We start from the raw sequence: 19,079 nt of genomic DNA on the forward strand, positions 1-19,079 counted from the left end.
ACACTTGGAAGAATGTCAGTTACAATTTAGTCTATAGGAAATGACCATTTGATCAATAAATTTTTGCTTTTAATTTCAAAAAAAAAAAGTGAAAACCCATAGGGTTGAAGAGGAAAAAAAAACCTTCAGCTTCTGTATCTGTACCCACAATATATAAAGCACTTATAACAAAAAAATTTTTTTCATAGGTCTGAATAGATATTTTCTCCAAAGAAGAGAAACAAGTGGCTGATAAACACATGAAAAGATGCTCAAGATCCTTAGGGAAATGCAACTCAAAACCACAGTTAGACACCCCTCCATACCCACTAGGATGACTGTGGTTGAAAAGACCACAAGAAGCATTAGCAAGGATGGGGAGAAATTGAAGCCCTCATGTTCTGCAGGTGGGGTTGTCAAATGATGCAGCCACTTTGCAAAAGTCTGGCAGTTCCTTAAAAGGTTAAGCATAGTTATGTTGTAATTGACAGTTCAGCTTCTAGTTAATATATCCAAGAGAACTGAAAAACATTTATATAAAAGGTTGTACACTGGTGTTCATAGCAGCTTTATTTGTAATAATCAAGGAGTAGAAACAGCTCAGGTATCCCTCAGCTGATGGACGGATAGATGAGGCGTGGCTGGCTGTGCAGTGGAGTGTCGTTCAGCCTTGGAAGGCATGAAGGTCTCATAGAGGCTGCAGGCTGGGTGAACTGTGAGAACTGCTTGAGTGGCAGCCAGCTGGGATCAGGGCAGGGCTTGTGTTGCAGGGATAGGTCAGTTTGAGGGTGCTGCTGTCTTAACAGCATTGTCTTCTGACACTGTGGAATGTCTTTCTGTGTATAGCTTTTGTAATTTCAAAAATTATTTGTAGGTTTGGTATTACAAGCTTTGTGCTTCTTTTGTTAAATTTATTCCTAAGTGTTTTTTATTTTATTTTTGAAGTTATTGTAAATGTAGTAGTTTTCTTAATTTTCAGATTTTTCATTGAGGGTGTTTAGGAATATAGTTGACCTTTTTGGTGTACTGATCTTACGTCCTGCGGCCTGGATGGACTTGTGTATTACTTGTGATAGTGTTCGAGCAACTTCCTGGGGACCTTTTATGTACAAGATGATGTCATCTGTCATTAGAGATGGTTGTACTCCTTCCTTTGCAGGCAGGACGCCTTTTGCCTCACGTTCTTTCCTGCTTTTCCTGGTTTGACGCTCCTGTTGACTAGCGAGAGCAGGCATGCTTGTCTTGTTCCTGATCTTGGGGGAGAGCTTTCAGTCTTTCACCGCTGATGTTGACCACTGAGCGTGATGTTCCTTGTGGGTTTTTCATGGTGTCTTTATCAGGTTGCGGATGTTCCCTTCTGTTCCTAGTTTGTTTTGTAATTCATCATGAAGGAGTATTGAATTTCGTTAGATGCTGTTTCTGCATTTCTTGATCGAGTGGGTCATGTGGGTTTTGTTCTCTGTTCTTCGTTTCTTTATGGCTGTGCTGGGTCTTGGTTGCTATGCATGGGCCTTCTCTAGTTGTGGCCGGCGGGGGCTGCTCTGCGTGGCGGTGCGCGAGCTTCTCATCGCATTGGCTTCTCTTGTTGCAGAGCAGGGGCTCTAGGCATGCGGGCCTCAGTAGTTGGGGCGCACGGGCTTGGTTGGTTGCCCCACAACATGTGAGATCGTCCTGGACCAGGGGTCGAACCTGCATCCCCTGCATTGGCAGGTGGATTCTTAACCGCTGGGCCACCGGGGACGTCCTTGTTCTTTATTCTAATGATGTGATGTCATAAATTGATCGGTTTTTAACGTGGTGAACCACCCTTGCATTCGCAGGGTAACTCCCACTTGGTCGTGGTGTACACTCCTTTTTATGTGTTGCTGGATTCGGCTTGCTTGTCTTCTGTCCAAGGGCTAATAAGCACATTTTGTGGAGTGTTTGCTGTGCCTCACATGTGGGTTCACGGGTAAGACAACGGCAGTGTGCACCTCCAGCTTTGGAGAGAGAGTGAGTGTCTTCTGAGCTCAGCAGCATGTCAGGCCCCTTTACCCCACCGGCACCTTGGGGTCCAACTTGCAGATCTCTGGTGGCCAGAGTGGTTCCCAGCCCAGGGTACTGGGCGGGTGTTTTGAATCGCTTGGAAGGTGGAGATAAGAACCCAGCTCAAATCCTCCTCCTCTGGCCTGACCCTGTGGCCCCTGTTGAGTGGGCCGTGGCCCAGAGGAGGCAGCTCAGGTCCGCAGTGGCTCTGGGCTTGGTCTCCAGGGCCCGGGGGAGTTTGCCTCTGGCTGATCTCTGAGCGTCCAGGGGAGGTGACTAGATTACCTCCGTGGTTTGATCCTGCGCTCTCATGCTCTTCCCTGAGATGCAGAGAAACCTGCTGTTTGTGAAGCTGGAGAGAACAGTCCTTGTTGTCACTAACCTTTCAGTGAAATGGAGCGTTTTCTTCAGTTTGAAGGCGGGAGCAGACGTCTGTCAGTAGAAACCACAGATGTTTGCGTGTCCTGTCCTGGTCAGCACAGTTGGTCTGTTGTTTGTGCTCACCGCCGGATCTTGTTAGTGCATTAAAAAAAAACCACCAGATAACTGGTACCTTATGCATGTATTACTTTAATATTTTGATACTTTCATCATGTGTATAGTCTTATGTATTTTACTTTATGTCTTTAGAACATCATTCTGAGGGCAGGAGTTCTTCTCCATACTGTGGAGGAGTGATTCATCTCTAGACTAATGAAAGAGCTCCTTTCCGGGGGTGTGACTCAGTGTACCCCCAGGGTCTTGGAGTCCCTTTAAGAAGGTGGGGCTCCTGGGAAGAGGAAGCAGCAAGGGTCGCAGGAGACAAGCAGACGTATGCCCAGGAAACTACAGCAGTGGCGGCAGCAGCAGCCCGGTCCAGGGCCATTGTGACTTGCTCTTTAAAGCCCTGCTGTGCAGTGGGGGGGGGGTGGTGTGGTGTGTGTGTGTGTCCTGTCCACTTTGTTTTATGCAAAATGTAGCTACAGCAAAGCATCAGTGCTTCTGAATACTGTGTGATAGCCTGAATTATTTAATTATGTGTAATGCATATCTTTTCATACAAAATATATTTCTAGAGCTTTTTAATAGCATTTTAAAAAAAATCCTGGAAGAAACGCATGCTTCTTACGCAGAGCAGGAATGCTGCCCGGGTGCAGTGTCTCGCGCAGCCCAGCCCCTGAAGGGTTGTGGTTTTGTCCTGCTATCCGTGCCGACTTCATCCTGGAGGGTCAGGTGCCAGAAGGGCAACCGCGGGGTCAGAGGGCACACCTGCCTCGTCTCTGTGGCTTTCGATGTTTGTTGGAAAGTTGCTACCCAAAGTGACATCTCACATCCCCACCAGGGACACTGCATGGCCTTCCTCCTCGCGCGCCGCTCGGCGCTGTGTGTTTCCCTCCCTCGTCGCTGGTTTGCTGGCTGTCCTGTGTTCACAACGCGTCTGTGACTCATTGTGAGGTTGAAGGATTTCATTGGGCTTCGGCTCCTACTGCTTCCTTTTGCAATCATCTCCGAGCTCTTGGTGTATCTGGGTCCTGGCAGGTGCAGGAGAGTCCCTGACCTCAGGGACCAGTCACAGGTTGCCAGGCCCTAAGAAGCTGGATCCCGCAGCAGGACTGAGCACCCCTCGGCCCCAGGAGGGCGCTGGGTGGGGGTGTGTGGGGCCAGAACCTGAGCGGGACCTCTGTCGTGGGTGCGTCTGTGTCCTGGGGGTGGGCCAGGAGGAAGAATCCCCAGCTCTCCTTTCTCCCCTGGAGAAGCCCTCATGGCTCCAGGGCCTGGAGACCAAACCTGGAAACAAATGGGGAAGAGGCAGCAGGGTGGCCTTGTCTGTGTTCCTTAGCTTCTGCCTTTGGAGGTCGTTGGACGCAGTCAAGAGGTCTCCCCCATGGGAAGCCCTGCTGGGTGCCCACCCCAGGGATGGCAAGTGGGGAGCGGAGGGCCACTGGCCAGCGGGCAGCAGACAGGTGCATGCAGAAGTGGTGTGGCCATGGGCCCTGGGCATTTTTGCCTCTCCATTCTGGTGTTAGGTTATTTGTATCTGCGTGCGGTGAGGACTCCAGCTGTGGGCAGGCATAGCACGGGTCTGGCAGGTTTACCGCAGGCAGCCGCACCCCATCAGGCTGTTTGAGGCGGGCCCAAGCCGAGGTGCCCAGGACAGAGCCTTCAAGCTATGTGGGAGGCGCAGTGTGGTCCCCCGACTGGAGCTCTGGGTGGAGTAGGTGGTGGGCTTCGAGAAGGAGAGACTAGAAGGCACTGTGAGCTGTCCTGCCTCCCCAGCTCTAGAACAGTCCACACCGGGCTGGCTGCCTTGCGGCGTGCGTGACCAGAGCTCGTGTCTGAGAGGGCGCTATTGCAGCCCCTGAGCCTGTGGGCTTGGAGAGGTCCTGGTGAGGGGCTGTCTGGTGCTCCGCCAGCGTGCTTAGGTGCACCCCTGGCTTCTGCCCACTTGGTGATGACAGCCGCTTCCCACCCCTCTGTCCGCGACCCAGTTGTCCACAGCTGAGGCAGGGGGCCAGCAGGCGGGCCCCTCGCCTGGGGCCTGTTGCTGTTCCTTAGCGTTGTCTGACTTCAGGTGAGCCTGCAGGGCTGGGGCCCTCTCAGGGGTTGGTGTGTAATGTTGCACCTGGCACACTTCCCAGGTCGGCTCAGGTGAACAGAGACCAGTAGTTTCTAGCCCACGTTATTAAAGATGGTGAAGGAAAAGTCAGCTTGACTGCAGAGGGTCAGGCCAGGTGAAAGGGCCTGTGTCTGTGCCCACGGTGTTGAGCCAGGCGAGGTGCTCTGTGTTGCCCTGCGGGGAGCCGTCGGAGGGACCGGTGCCGTGGGTGTCCTTGGGGACCCACCAGTGGGGTGACAGTACTTGACGGCGGGGTGCTCACGGGAATCCCCGGCCCCGTGTCCTCTGGTTGTGGCCAAGAACAAGAGCGGCTGTTCCGTCCCCATCGCGGGGATGCCTCCGGGGGTGGGGGCAGGGGGCACATGGACTGGCTGTGCCCGCAGTGCAGCTCTGTCAGGGCTGCCAGCTGGGGAGGAGCCCCGGGATCTCCTGAGGTGGTGCGGCGTCCACCTCCTCTCAGCCGTGAGGGGTGGGTCCGGCACCAGACCTCGCAGGGCTGCAGCTGACCTTGGAGAGCCTTGCACGCACAGTCCAGGACTAGCGGGGATAGAATGTTACAAGGGCATCGGGCCTTCCTTGGCTCCATGAGCTGTTGTTACGAGGAGGATCTCCCTGCGGGGGGGTCCAGTCCTGGCCACACACTGTGTGTGTGCAGGGCTGGTTTAGGCACCCTGGCTCTAGCAGTGTGCAGACGGGAGCCCGTTCGCAAGGTGCTCCCAGCTGACAGCGTGCTGTGCGAGGGCTACTCGGGGGGTGTGGGCGGGAGGAGGGCGGGCCAGAGGGCTGCCCTGGAGTCAGGGCCACCTGGGAGCCTCGGGGTGGGGGTGGGCCCCAGAAGAGGGTGCAGGGGGTCCCCAACAAGTCCCGCTCTCGGGACGGTACAGGTAGATGGCGGGTGACCGCGGCGTCCTGAGAGGTGAACGCCGACGGCAGTATCCGCGGTGGAAGCGCTGGCTCAGCATGACCGTCTCCTCTCCCCTCTTCTCATCAGCCAGGGCCAACTCGTTTGTGGGAACAGCCCAGTATGTCTCTCCAGAGCTGCTCACAGAGAAATCGGCCTGTAAGAGGTAACCTGCTTTCCTCTGACCCATGCTTCTCTCTCCTCTAAAGTGCTGGTACTTCTTTCAGGTGAAATCAATAGTTAAGAGACTGCCTTCCATGGCCTTTACCTAGCCGGGCCTCCTTTGGAAGAAGTTGGCGTTTTGCCGTTGAGACAGTATCTTTCCTTTGGTGACCTGCGTGTTAACTTACTGTCACTGCTTATCCTTCCTGGGTGGTGGTTGCTCTTATGCTCTGAGATTTGGTCTTGCTCCTCTTGGAACTACTGACAACAGCGAGGAGCAGCATGGCCAGCGGGTCTGTCTGACTGACCCGAGGCTTCCTGCCGTGGCCTGGCGCCCGGGGAGCCTCGGCGCCACCTCTGCTCTGGTCAGCTGCTGAGTGTGCCACGCTCTGCGGAGGGCAGGGCGGGCCCAGCCGGCCCTCCAGGAGCCAGGCCCAGTGGTGGCCACAGACTGGAGGACCCAGGCAGAGGCCTCAGTTGTGGAAATGAGAAGTGCAGGGGCGGGGATGTTGTCCCCAGAGGGAGGTCCGGAGTGTGGAGAGGGTTAGCGACGGGCAGTGGGCAGTGGAGGTCAAGCAGGTGGGCGCCGAGGGCCTGAGGCTGGGGGCATCTGCGGGGCTGTCTGGAGCAGGCGTGAGGCAGGCGAGGATGGAGAGGCGGCGGTGCGAGTGGGCCGTCAGGGTGCGGGGACAGGTTCTGTGGTGAGGCCTTTTCAGTTCTTCCTGCCCTGGGCCAGGCCCTTGGCCCACAGGTGCCATCAGAGCTGACCAGGGCCCACACGGCCAGTGTCTGCGCCCGTGGGCTGCACGGTCGCCTTCCTGGCGCGACAAGCCTGTGCCAGAGGCAGCAGGGGTGAGGACGGTTCTGGGCACAGAAGTTGTTTCTGAGCCTAAAGGCTTTTCAAAAACTCTTAGGGAGTGGATGGATCCACAGGGCACAGACATGATGGGTAGAAAGATGTTAGGAAAACTTGGCCATCTTAGCAGTTGCTGGGCTCTTTGTTTTTTTGTTTTGTTTTACTGAATCAACAGACTTGGAGCTCTTCCTGTGGCCAGACGCTGTTGTGGGTCAGGGCTTCCCCGTGGGGCAGTTCTCCCGACAGGGGACTTCTGGTCTAGACAGTTATGATGTCACACTTCATGGGTGGGGAGGCACTGGGTGGAGCCGGGGGTGCCGCCCAGCGTGCCGCCCAGCGTGCCGCCCAGCGTCCCGCAGTGTGAAGGCCCCAGCGAGGCCGGTGGGTTTCGGACACCCCGAGGGCCCTTCTGAGGAGCCCTCCTCCAGGCACGCTCAGCCAGACTCTCCAGTGTGTCCCTGCTGGCTGAGAACCGGCTTTTCCTCTCGTTGGAGTCACTTTTAGAAAGAGGAAGCTCTCACTGCTGATTGAGGAAGGTCTCCAGGCCCTGCTGAGGGAGAGGAGGGCGCAGGGGCGCTCATCTGTGCGTTTGAACCTCTAGCAGGACACACAGGGCGTGGACAGCTGGCTGGCTGTGGGGCAAGGGCTGCACCAGGGCTGAGGGGCACGCCACTGGGCATCCTTTATGCTTTTTAATTCTTAAAGTCATCTGATACGTAAAAATAGTTAAGAATTTTCTTTCTGATTGTAAAAATGATACCTTTTCATTATAAAGACTTCTTAGAAAATATGAAGACTAAAAGAAAGCAATTAATAGGGAGTTCCCTGGCGGTCTAGTGATTAGGATTCAGCACTTTCGCTGCTGTGGCCCAGTTTCAGTCCCTGGTCGGGGAACTGAGATTCCTTAAGGCAAGCAGTCAAAACAAAAACTAAAGGCACTCAGAGTCTCCAGCCTACTTGCAGTCACCGACAATGGTTTGGTGTGGCCGTCTTTCCAGCTCCTTTTTTCTGTGTGTTGTATATGTGTTTACGGAGTTTTTGTACAGCTGGAATCACACTGAATGACCAGTTTTGAATCACACTCCCTGCGATTAGCTGATGGACATCTCCCATGTCACTCCCAGTGTTGGCAGAAATCTCTTAAGAGCTGTGTGGTCTCCTCACCTCTGTCCAGCTTCGCTGTGGTTTCTCCATGCCCGACATGCCTCCCGCGTGTGCACAGCCTGTGCTGGGGAAGACAGGCTTCTGCCTGAGCAGCCGGGCGCCACGCTGCCCCATGGTCTGCTTTGAATTTCAAGAATAGAATGACTGTTTAACTGAGCATTTAAAGAAATCACTGGTGCATACTGCTTTCCAGAAATGTTCATTGGCTTCTCCTTTTATTTTTCATCGCATTAAAAAACATTAAATGATAAGACACTTGTGGAAGGTTAGCCCGGGGCTGGTTCTGCTAGCAGTCCTGCTCCCGGGAGATGACCCGGGACGGCTAGGGAGGCAGCCCCCCGACACGCACACAGCCCACCCCCCACTTTCTGGACACTGTCACAGCACAAGGCCGATGCTTTTCTGTCAGCCTTTGTCTTGTGTAGCTCCCCCTGTTAACTACACCAGACAGCAGAGAACGCCAAGCGTTAAGAACTAGTCGTTGGGAATGCGCATTTGTTTTTAACATACCTTCACCCCACCTGTGTGTTGTGACTCAGATTTCTGATCTGTGGCATTTTTAACTCACATTGAGTCCTTCATCTGCCTGCCATGCTGGTGATGTGGGTCTGAGGACAGAGCCTCCACCCAGGCCCCCAGCTCTGTAACCGGCCCGTTGTCTTGCCCACGACCTATGAGCTCGTCTTCGGAGTGCCCGGTGTGGCCTCTTCCAGGAGCTGCCTGTGTCCAGCACCCCACGAGCCTCGTACGTTTAGGGCTTGCAGGGCGGCCGCTGGCCGTGCAGGGCGAGTTGCCTCTTGGTGCTTTCCTAGGGCTGAGCTGGGAATAGAATGCAGAACTGACAGAGGAAATAAAGCATGCAAAGTAGTTCTCAGCGAGGTCTCTGCGATGCCCCGAGGGGAGGGCGTGGTTGGGAGCAGGGCAGCCCCTCCAGGCTTCCTGCAGCTGGTCGTGGAAGCTCAGAGCCCTGGGGTGTCTTTCAGAGTGTGTGGTTGAAATGTTCCTGAGGGGTGGGCAGTGCGCCCCGAGTCCAGGCAGTGCAGGAGAAGTGCTCCGTGGGCAGCCTGACGCGGGTGGCGTCCATGTCCTTGGGGCGACAGTGGTAAAGGGGGACTCTGAGCCTGTGCCCTCCCTGGCACTGGAGGAGGGGCTTTTCTGCCAGTGGCTGCTGCCCTCAGGAGTGACCACTGCTCCCTGGTCAGGGTCAGGCCAAGCCTGTGGGGGCGCTGGTTGCCCCCGAGGGAGGCACCTGGTCTGGCCCAGCAGGGAGGCCCCCTCAAGGGGAGCCCAGAGCAGGGGAGGTCTCCACCGCACACTGGCCTGGTTTTAAAGGAGAGGAAGGGGTGAGAAGCTGAAGCAGGGGCGTGAATAGGTGAAGGGGCCTGAGCTGTGCTCGCCGCTGGAGTTGCGAATGTCACTCTCCTGTGTTTTCTCTTCCCGTGAAGCTCAGACCTTTGGGCACTCGGATGCATCATATACCAGCTTGTGGCAGGACTGCCTCCGTTCCGAGCTGGGTAAGAGACCCTGCCCGGCTCTGGCCACCCCTTTGCGCAGCCTGATGAACGGGAGAGGGCGGTCCTGGGGGCGTGGGGGGGCCCTCCTGCCGGCTCTTGAGTGACTGCGGTGGCTCTCTGCAGGAGAGGGAGCCAGCTGGGCCCGGAGTGCTGCAGCTCTGTTCTGGGATGGGCTGGAGTCTGTGTGCCCCCACCCAGAATGACAGCTTTTCTTCTTTTACAGAAATGAGTATCTTATATTTCAGAAGATCATTAAATTGGAGTATGACTTCCCTGAAAAATTCTTTCCTAAGGCGAGAGACCTTGTGGAAAAACTTCTGGTAAATGTTTTGCGTTCTCTTCTCGTGAGCTCATCCAGTAGCCACCCCTGAGTCCCTCTCATCTTGTGGTCAGAGGGGCTTTCCTTGGCGGCACCATGTTTAATAAAGGGCATTTGAGGGTAGACAATGGTTATAGGTAGATGCGTGTCTCCAGTCTCTTCCCATCAAGCCTTTTCAGTTCCCAGGTGTCTGACTTCTGACCTTAATAAGACAGGAAGTTGCTCTAGCACTCTGCAGTCGCTCACCAGCACACACCGCACTGTAGGTCGCGGGGTGCTGGGGCTGGCTGTGCTGCGTGGCTGGCGGTAAAAGTTCCGCCCAGCGACGTTGGTGGGTGTCCGCCTTAGAGTCAGGCATGCAAGGTGTCAGACGTTAGCACAGGGACAGTGTGCCCAGGAAGGGAGTGTCTGTGTGTGTTCTGGAAACTGCAGTGTCCTTTCCCCTGGTGTGTGTTGGCTCCACACCTGCCCTTTGCTTGGTCTGGGCGAGAAGGGTGCGTCTGCCTCTGCCTGCCTGGCCCTCATGCTCTGTCCCCAGTCGGGGAGGCCTGCGTCCTCCATGGGGCTGGGAGCAGCGGGATGCCGAGCTCCCTTGGAGCCCTCTGTCTGCGTGAACTCTTCATTCTCTTACTGAAGCCAGTGAGCTCCTCTTTTTCTTGTTTTAGGATTTTGAGAGGATACTTGCCACTATTCATGAACTTTTAGTGTCATGATTATTTTCGCCTGTGTGAGGAGGGGCGGAGACTGCAGAAAAGTGAAGGATCCCTGAGGGTGACTTCGTTGTCCCCAGCCCTCCGTGTCCTTCCAAGTTCCAAGAGACCCCAAGAATTGAGAACTACTCAGAAGAGTTCTTTTGGGTCAGAATTGTGTTTTAACCCCAATGCTGACTTGTCTCGACTTCTGTTTCAGGTTTTAGATGCCACAAAGAGATTAGGCTGTGAAGAAATGGAGGGGTATGGCCCTCTGAAAGCCCACCCATTCTTTGAGTCCATCACGTGGGAGGACCTGCATCACCAGACACCCCCGAAGCTTACAGCTTACTTGCCGGCCATGTCGGAAGACGACGAGGACTGCTATGGCAACGTGAGCCCCACTGGGGCGTCCCTGGGGGTGGGACGATGGCCAGAGCGAGAGTCAGTGGAGATACGTGGTGGAGGGCAGTGAACACTGGCCTCGAGGTCCCCACTGGGACTGAAGAGGCTTCTGTCCTCCCCGAGCACAGAGCGCCAGGCCCTGGGCCGCGTGCGTCCCTTTCACCTTTCCTCTAGTTAATTTTTGCCCAAAGGGATTGGACCAGAGCCTGGGCACCAGTTCTCCTGGTGGGCATCTGTCTTTGGGTTTTGGCTGGTGTCTTTATAATTGTGTATCTAAAGACATTCTGGAATGCTTCCTCTGTTTCCCAGCGAGTCCTGGGCACTGCTGCTTTGCGCTTTCAGGGCACGTAGCACTGAGGATGGACGCTGGTTGCGGCGGCTCTTAGCCGGCCTGAGGGGTGGGCAGCGGAGGCCCTTGGCGCACTTGGCTCCGTAACTCTTCTGGGGAAGGTTGTGTTCATGTGTGGTTTCAGATGTTTTTATTGTCAGCCACAGTCCGTTTTGCTGGTGTGATTTCTGTCATTGTGGCTTGTAACCGGTCATCATATATAGCGCTCCACCTCAGTTGACTGAGGAATTCTAGAGTTTATCTTAAAAGTAACTCACAGCTGAGTTAAAATTACAACAGGCATCGCCTCCTAGAGATCAAGAGCGCCTCTCCATGGCTTCCACCTACGGTTTAAAGCTGCACATCCCCCTTCTTTTGCCCTAAAATATCCTTTATGCTCAGACCCAAGGAGAGCCAGATGTGGGGAGTCATCCATGCCCCCCTCTCCGGTCTGCTTCCCTGTCTCACTGGCTCCAGCTGTCCGCGGCCTTTGCGCACGCAGAGGACTTCCTCCTTGGCCCTAGTGGCCGACCAGACCCTTGAGCCGTGATGCTGGCATGGGCAGGGTCGCCAGGGCCTGTGGCAGGGGGGTCCCACGGAGGGCCACATTCTGCTGGCTGGGCTCCGAGGGAGTTGTTGTCTCTGATCTCAGTGCCCGGGGACCCTGGCTCCATAGGGCGTCTGTACACTCCTGAGTGTCGCGTGCAGGCCCTCTGTCTGCTGTCTCATCGTGTTTGCCAGGGTGAGAGCTCCGGTGTTGCCGCCTTAATCCTGACCTTGCAGGGCGGCATGGGACCCATGGAGGTCAACAGGCCCAGGTCCTGGCTCTCCTCTTCCTGTAGGTCAGGACTGAAGATAAGCCCCTCTCTCAGGGGTGAACAGCTTCTGAGGTTGCTGTCAGAAGCAGGGCGCAGGGCAGGCCGGCCCAGCCTGAGGCTGGGTGGCCTGCTGTGTGGTGGGGAGTCTGAGTGGCCCACGCTGGTCAGCAGCTTGTCTCCCCGGGGGCTCGACCTTCAGGGTGTGGGCCACGGGGTACCCTCCGGGGCAGGGGGGTCAGGACCCTGGGGGCGGAGGGGACCCGGGCGCTGTGCTCACTGCCTGCTCTGCCCGCAGTACGACAATCTCCTGAGCCAGTTCGGCTGCATGCAGGTGTCGGCGTCCTCCTCCTCGCACTCCCTGTCGTCTGTGGATGTAGGCCTGCCCCAGCGGGCGGGCAGCAACATCGAGCAGTACATCCACGACCTGGACACGAACTCCTTTGAACTGGACTTACAGTTTTCTGAAGACGAGAAGAGATTGTTGTTGGAGAAGCAGGCCAGCGGAAACCCTTGGTAAGGACGCACGGGCGTGAGCAGCACCGCAAGTCCCGCCCTCTGTCCCCGCTGCCGTCAGGGCCCCGGCGGGCATAGCTGCCTTTTGCACATGAGGACCCGACCCTCGAAGCGCCAAACTGGAAGTGGGTGTTTGGAGCGCTGGCCGGGGGCTGTGTGGGGTTGGCCTCCCTGGGGCTCAGCGGGCCAGGCACGCCAGCAGTGTGGTTGGACTGGGATTCGTTGTGATGTAAATAACCGCCACCCCCTGGTGGAGAGTTTAGGATGCTCCGAGTTTTGGCTGCTCTGGGTCACCCTCTGCGCCTTGTCTCCTTCATGGTGCGCCCTGAGGCAGCGGGTGGGGCGCCTGGTTAGGGAGGCAGTGCTTTGTGCCCACAGTGCCCGAGAGTATCCGTTTCCCGAGGGCCCACCTGCCCTTGAACATCCGGCTGCTCTAGAAATGGGCCTTGTGAACGGGCACCTGTATTCTGGTCGGGGCATACCTCTTCCATGTGTGCTGGCCACTTGTGTTTATTTTTTGAGGTACTTTTATGTCCTTTGACCCTTTTTTGGGTGTACATTTTGCGTGTTTTGAAATTTGACTTTTCAGCACCCTGGATATGAAGACTTCCTTGTTTATTTTGAGAAAGCATTCTTCTTCGGTTTATTTTTTCATTCTACTTGTGCATCATATTTTTGGGAGGGGAAGTTGCAAATTCTTACAAAGTAAAACCAGTTGGTGTGTTTCTTTTCTGCTTTCCGTCTTGGTCCTGTTGAGAAGAGGTTCTCTGCCTGGACGTTGTCTTCAAGCGTCTTCTTAGTTTCACCTTTTGCACGGGCAGAGAGGAGCCTTTGCAGGGCCAAGAGAAAGACCCTGAGTTCTCTGATCCACTCCAGAGAAACTGGGCACAACTGTATGAAACAGAAGCAAGACAGACGCTGCTTTCCCTGCCTGTGGGGTCTGCACAACTTGCTGTGTTGTGTCTGTGAACAGTATCTTTGCTGTTTTGGTGCCCAAGAAGTTGTAGCAGCATCTGGACACCAGTCACTCAGAATTTCAGAGATAAAAGAATGGAATGTTGTAAGTGAGACGTGATGAGCTCTTTCCAACCCAGACACCGTGCAGCCCCTGGAGCACCTTAGCGAGGAGTTAGTTGTGGTGGAGCGCTGGGAGTCTGAAGAGTTCCAGGCCACTGGCTCTGCTGACAGCCCCTGGGGCCACGAGCATGGTCCATGACTCACTGGAGTGAAGATATGGCTGCTAACGTGGGGAGAGAGTTGGTGTCTCTGCCTCCACGTGGCTCTCTCCCCTTCCAGGTGGACAGACCTCCAGTGGGACTGCACTCACTCACTTTGCTGGCATCTGTCTGCAAGCGTTTGCCCCGCTTGCCATCAAAGAAAGTGTCCTTTTACATTTTCCCTGTGTGCTTGGCAGGAAGCGCCGTGTTTGAGACAGTCTGTGTTGAGCACCCCTTTTGAATGTCACGATTTCTTCTGGAACAAACGCGTTGCTGTGTAGTGATGGTTCCAGAGCAGTCATGGGCAGACCCGCCAGCTGCAGGGCCAGGCGGTGCGGGAAGAGCCGGCTCTACAGCCAGCGGTCACAGGCAGAGGAAGACAAGGCCTGCTAGGGAGGACACGTTTGGGGAGTGTGCTGTGGAGCGGGCGAAAGGGCTGCAGAACGCCTGCTGCCCCTGCCTCCGGGGCGAGGCCGCTCAAGGCGGGCTCTGCGTGCTCACCTCGCTGGGAGCTAGATGGCTGGTCTGCTTCTGGGAGCCCGTTTCTCCTGGAAGGTCTGCCTGCCAGTTGGGGTTATTCACTCAGCTGTTCAGCCAGTGGTATTCTGGGGAATTAATGGAATGAGCCTGTAGCTTCAGGGAAAACAACTGCTAGTGTTTGTTACCAATGATAAAACCACAATATTCAAGTGAAAATTAGAATTTGGGCAAACTTTACCCATCACTCTCAGCTTGACATCTTCCCAGTGCTTAAAAGAGAAGGTGCTTTTGAGGAGAAAGGTAGCAATGTTTGTGAATTGATTTGTTGATAACATAGAATGAAATCAGTCAGGATCCGGAAGAACCAGTGTTGGGTGCTGTCGGACCATTCAGGGTGGAGCACCCGGTCACAGTGCAGGGGGATGGGTGGGCTCTGGTGTCCTGGAAGATGGAAAATCCATCCCTGGGGATTTGGATTCCATGTGGCAGCTAACCTGTAAGAAACGACACTTGGAGGCTTCTGGTGTAGTGTCAAAGAAGAATGCCCACAAATAGCTGAAAGGCTATAAGTACTCCCCTCTGAGGTCTTCATGCGCTTCAGCCTGGACACCGCATCACAGCAGAGTGAAAGCAGAAACGGATAGGAAACCCAGCTCTCTGTGGAGCCGGATGTTAGAGGAATTTGCAGAGCATGTAACAGTTTTCTGCCTCTTGTTAATTACCATCGTTTTGAAAGAAGTTATTTTAAAAATTAAATCATTTATATTAACATGGGATGGATTTACTTTGCCTTTTGATAAGCTAAATGTTTGAAATCTGTTTTAATTTCTTACGCATAAGTACGCATCTGACCCAAATGAGGGAGAGCTCTTTGGGGCCTTCGTAAAGTTGAGTACATAAAGGGCCTCATGCCCTGAAGGCTTCAGAGAGGGCGCTTGGGGTGAGCCGGCCATGGCTGCCTGGCCCTCCCTCTCCTGCCTGGCAGCCTGGTGTGGGGCCCCCACTGCGGGGCCGAGGCCGGCTGGCAGCCCTCCTGCAGCAGCCCAGGCTCGCTGGCAGCCTTGGGCTGGTGGCCTTGAGGTGGGTCTTCTCAGGGTCTGGGTGGGGTGGGAGAGGGGGAGGGGGAGGGAACTGGCTCTGGAGTCAGGAAAGGGGGGTTACCCTGTCCCACCGAACCCACCAGACAATGCCCGCCCCACAGAGCCCACTAAACTAGGGCCCCTCAGGAAGGACCCAGATCCAGTTAAACTGACACAGCACCGTGTGGGTTCTGAAAACAACTCAGAAGAACATCAACAATAACAAAAGGTGTTGTGACTTTCATGAGAAAAAGTGCGGTGCTTCCTCTCAGAGGTACTTAAAAACCAAACAAAAACAAGACTTGAAACAAAAAGAAAAAAAGCATGTGAAGTGACGTGGGCGGCTGGCACCTGAGTGGTGGAAGCCGGAGGCTGTGGGGCAGCAGGCTGCGTCAAGCTGTGGCCGCACGCCGCCTGCGTGCTGAGTCAGGTGTGTCTGACTCGGGTCTGCACGCTTGCCAGGGAGGCGGTGCCAGTGCCAGGTGGGGCCTGGGCGGTCCCCTCAGAAAGTGGGGATTGACTTTCGGAAGTGAAAGATGAAAATGCTTCCTTAGTCCTTACATGTTTCAGGGTAGCTGACTGGTTGGTCAGCCAAGTGAGTGGACTGCCGAGCTGTGGCTGCTGCCCAGCCGCTCTGCACGCTGCTCCTGGGCTTTCTCACCGTGGCCTCCGCATCCAGCCTGCATCCAGCTCGGGCTGCTCCTGCCCTGCCCACCGAGGTTCTTCTATCTCGGGAGAAGCTGGGAGCGAGCGTGCGGGCAGAGGCCTGTGCCAGGAGACGGCCAGCCCTGCGTCTGCAGGTTCCCGGACGGGACTGTCCCTGCTGTGAGCACGAATCTCTTTGCTGTCTTTGCGTCCTGAGGGTAAATTCCTGGGAGCGGGATTCCTGCAGTATTCAGTGAGTCCCTCCCGCCGTTACTGCACCCCAGTGCACCCCGGGAGAACGCCAGAAGAGTAGGGCTCCGTGTCTTTGTTTAGAGCCATGGAGAATTTGGGGCCACTTCATTTCTTTGGGGAAAATTTCCAGCCCATGCCTTTGGCTCAGCTTTCTCTCGAGGTTCTAACCCTCTTAGGCTGCTTTGTGTGCACTCTGAAGCTCAGGTGTTGGCTGTCTGTAGCTTATCTTTGCGGAAGGTCTTCTCCAGCCTGTTTTCCTGTAAACTGTGGTTATTTCTTTAGTTAGAGGTTCCTTTTGTCCCCTTGTATCGTGTGTGTTATTCTGTCTGGTGACTTTTTTTCAGCGTAGAGAAGGGTCCCTCACACCGAAGCTTGCCTGCTGTCCCCTGCTGTCTTGTTCTCCTCCTGTTTGACCTCTTTATGCCATCCCCGCTGAGGCCACGGAGGCTGCTTCTGTCCTTGCCTGCCTCGCTTTCCAGGCGACCCGGCCCCTGCCACCCAGCTAACTGCGGGCTTTGGCAGTGAGGTCCTTGACCAGCCTGGGACTAGACTATACTCGGGGGACACACACACACCCCCCTGGGACTAGACTACTCGGGGGACACACACACACCCCCCTGGGGCTAGACTGTACTCGGGACACACACACCCCTGGGACTAGACTGTACTCGGGGGACACACACACATGCACACACCCCTGGGACTAGACTGTACTCGAGGGACACACACACACACACACACACACACACACACACACACACACACCCCGGGACTAGACTGTACTCGGGGGACACACACACACACACACGCACACACCCCTGGGACTAGACTGTACTCGGGGGACACACACACACGCACACACCCCTGGGACTAGACTGTACTCGGGACACACACACACACACCCCTGGGGCTAGACTGTACTCAGGGGACACACACACGCACACACCCCTGGGACTAGACTGTACTCGGGGGACACACACACACACACACCCCTGGGACTAGACTGTACTCGGGGGACACACACACACACCCCTGGGGCTAGACTGTACTCGGGGGACACACACACACACCCCTGGGGCTAGACTGTACTCGGGGGACACACACACACACACACCCCTGGGGCTAGACTGTACTCGGGGGACACACACACGCACACACACCCCCCTGGGACTAGACTGTACTCGGGGGGTGCACACATGCACACCCCCCTGGGACTAGACTGTACTCGGGGGACACACACACACACCCCTGGGACTAGACTGTACTCGGGGGGGTGCACACATGCACACCCCCCTGGGACTAGACTGTACTGGGGGGACACACACACACACACACCCCTGGGACTAGACTGTACTCGGGGGATGCACACACATACACACCCCCCTGGGACTAGACTGTACTCGGGGGGGTGCACACATGCACACCCCCCTGGGACTAGACTGTACTGGGGACACACACACACACACCTGGGACTAGACTGTACTCGGGGGATGCACACACATACACACCCCCCTGGGGCTAGACTGTACTCGGGGGACACACACACGCACACACACCACCCCCTGGGACTAGACTGTACTCGGGGGACACACACACACACACAACCCCATTATCAGATCAGATAATCTGATCATCTCCCACCTGTCATCAGTGTGTGGTTCTGACATGGTGGGACCTGCTGGTCACAGGGGCTCCTCTTGGACCCCATGGGTTCATCTGCATGTTTCTGCCCTGTAGGAGACCCTCATTACGTCTCCTCACGAACTTCTTGATTTTTTTCTTTTTGTTTCAAGTCTTGTTTTTGTTTGGTTTTTAAGTACCTCTGAGAGGAAGCACCGCACTTTTTCTCATGAAAGTCACAACACCTTTTGTTATTGTTGATGTTCTTCTGAGTTGTTTTCAGAACCCACACGGTGCTGTGTCAGTTTAACTGGATCTGGGTCCTTCCTGAGGGGCCCTAGTTTAGTGGGCTCTGTGGGGCGGGCATTGTCTGGTGGGTTCGGTGGGGCAGACCTGGAGGCCAGGTAAACTCACGGGAGAAGGCGGCCCCCCAGCCGGGCTGCCTCACATGTGTGCCAGTCCCAGGAGCAGCCAGGGGAGTGGGCGGCCTGCCCGTCTCTGGGGCAAGATCGTCACTGTGTGGGGTGACAAGCGTCTCACGCCTTTCACTGTTTCTACAGTAGAACCTTTAGATCAAGAGTTTCAGTCAAGTCAGACAAAACAAAAAGCGCTAACGGCTAGCTTTAACCAAAAGAGAGAACCTGCAGACGCTAAGGTCCCAGGAGTCAAAGCGGACGGTACTTGTTACTAATATGTTTTAAGTCAGAATCTGTGTTTGGGAGCTTTTCTTCTAAATTCCTGCCATGTTTGGATACAAGTGCTTTGTTACTATGATAGAAACATCAGATGAGATGTTCTTAAACCAAGTTTCCAGCTTGACTCTTTAGGGGTTTGTGATTCTACAGAGCACAGTGGTTTCCGAGCGCCGCGTTGGGGTCCCAGCTTAGCGCAGTGATGTGAGAACAGCAGTCTCTCTTCCCCCCAGCTTTGCTTCCAGGTGGCGAGCACGTGTGTTCCCGCCGCCTGCCCGTGCCTTCCCCTGTCGAGCAGATGCTGCTGAGGAGAGCCGAGGCTGGGGTCTTGCCAGCACCTGTGGCCCCGGGCCCATGGGCAGGCGCGGTTCTGTGCGGCGCACGCGCTAAGGCGCGTCTGCAGTTTGCTCCCCCCACTGGCGTGTGCTTGGGTCTCTGAAGGGGGAGGCTTGATTGAGGCAGGGTTCACAGTGCTGTCGGGGAGTTTGTTCTGAGGGAGGAGTTTGGAGAGTTTCTGACTCTGACATGAGTGTCTGATCCTTGTTTGTTTCTTTTTATAGGCACCAGTTTGTAGAAAATAATTTAATACTAAAAATGGGTCCAGTAGACAAGCGGAAGGTAAGTTAAAGTCTGGAGGCGCCTTCCTGAGCGTCCGTGTCTTCCTCCCATTCCTCCCTCTGAGAAATCATCTCTGCATGTCAGAGCTAAGGACGGCCTCAGCCGCTCGAGGAGGCCTCTGAGAGTACTGGAGGCTGGGCAGACAGAAATCCGGCCTCTTGTTGGAGACTGGGGAGCCAGGGTTCTGATTTCTGCCTGATGCTGGGG

General features: G+C 55.3%; 1 protein-coding gene across 3 annotated transcripts in view; it reads left to right on the plus strand.

The window, feature by feature from the left end:
• Positions 1-19,079, plus strand: part of PDPK1 (3-phosphoinositide dependent protein kinase 1) — a 64,505-nt gene that overhangs the window by 38,784 nt on the left and 6,642 nt on the right. For 2 of the 3 annotated variants that reach the window (XM_069570563.1, XM_069570564.1), the window contains 6 exons: positions 5,592-5,667; positions 9,129-9,197; positions 9,421-9,517; positions 10,426-10,599; positions 12,052-12,269; positions 18,815-18,872. In XM_069570563.1, coding sequence (XP_069426664.1) covers positions 5,592-5,667; positions 9,129-9,197; positions 9,421-9,517; positions 10,426-10,599; positions 12,052-12,269; positions 18,815-18,872 — 692 coding nt within the window. Of the gene's footprint in view, positions 1-5,591; positions 5,668-9,128; positions 9,198-9,420; positions 9,518-10,425; positions 10,600-12,051; positions 12,270-13,029; positions 14,741-18,814; positions 18,873-19,079 lie in introns of those variants that run through there. The other variant, XM_069570565.1, reaches the window with a different exon arrangement.

Source organism: Ovis canadensis, chromosome 24 (genome assembly GCF_042477335.2).
Source record: "Ovis canadensis isolate MfBH-ARS-UI-01 breed Bighorn chromosome 24, ARS-UI_OviCan_v2, whole genome shotgun sequence".
In the NCBI taxonomy this organism is placed as follows: Eukaryota; Metazoa; Chordata; class Mammalia; order Artiodactyla; family Bovidae; genus Ovis; species Ovis canadensis.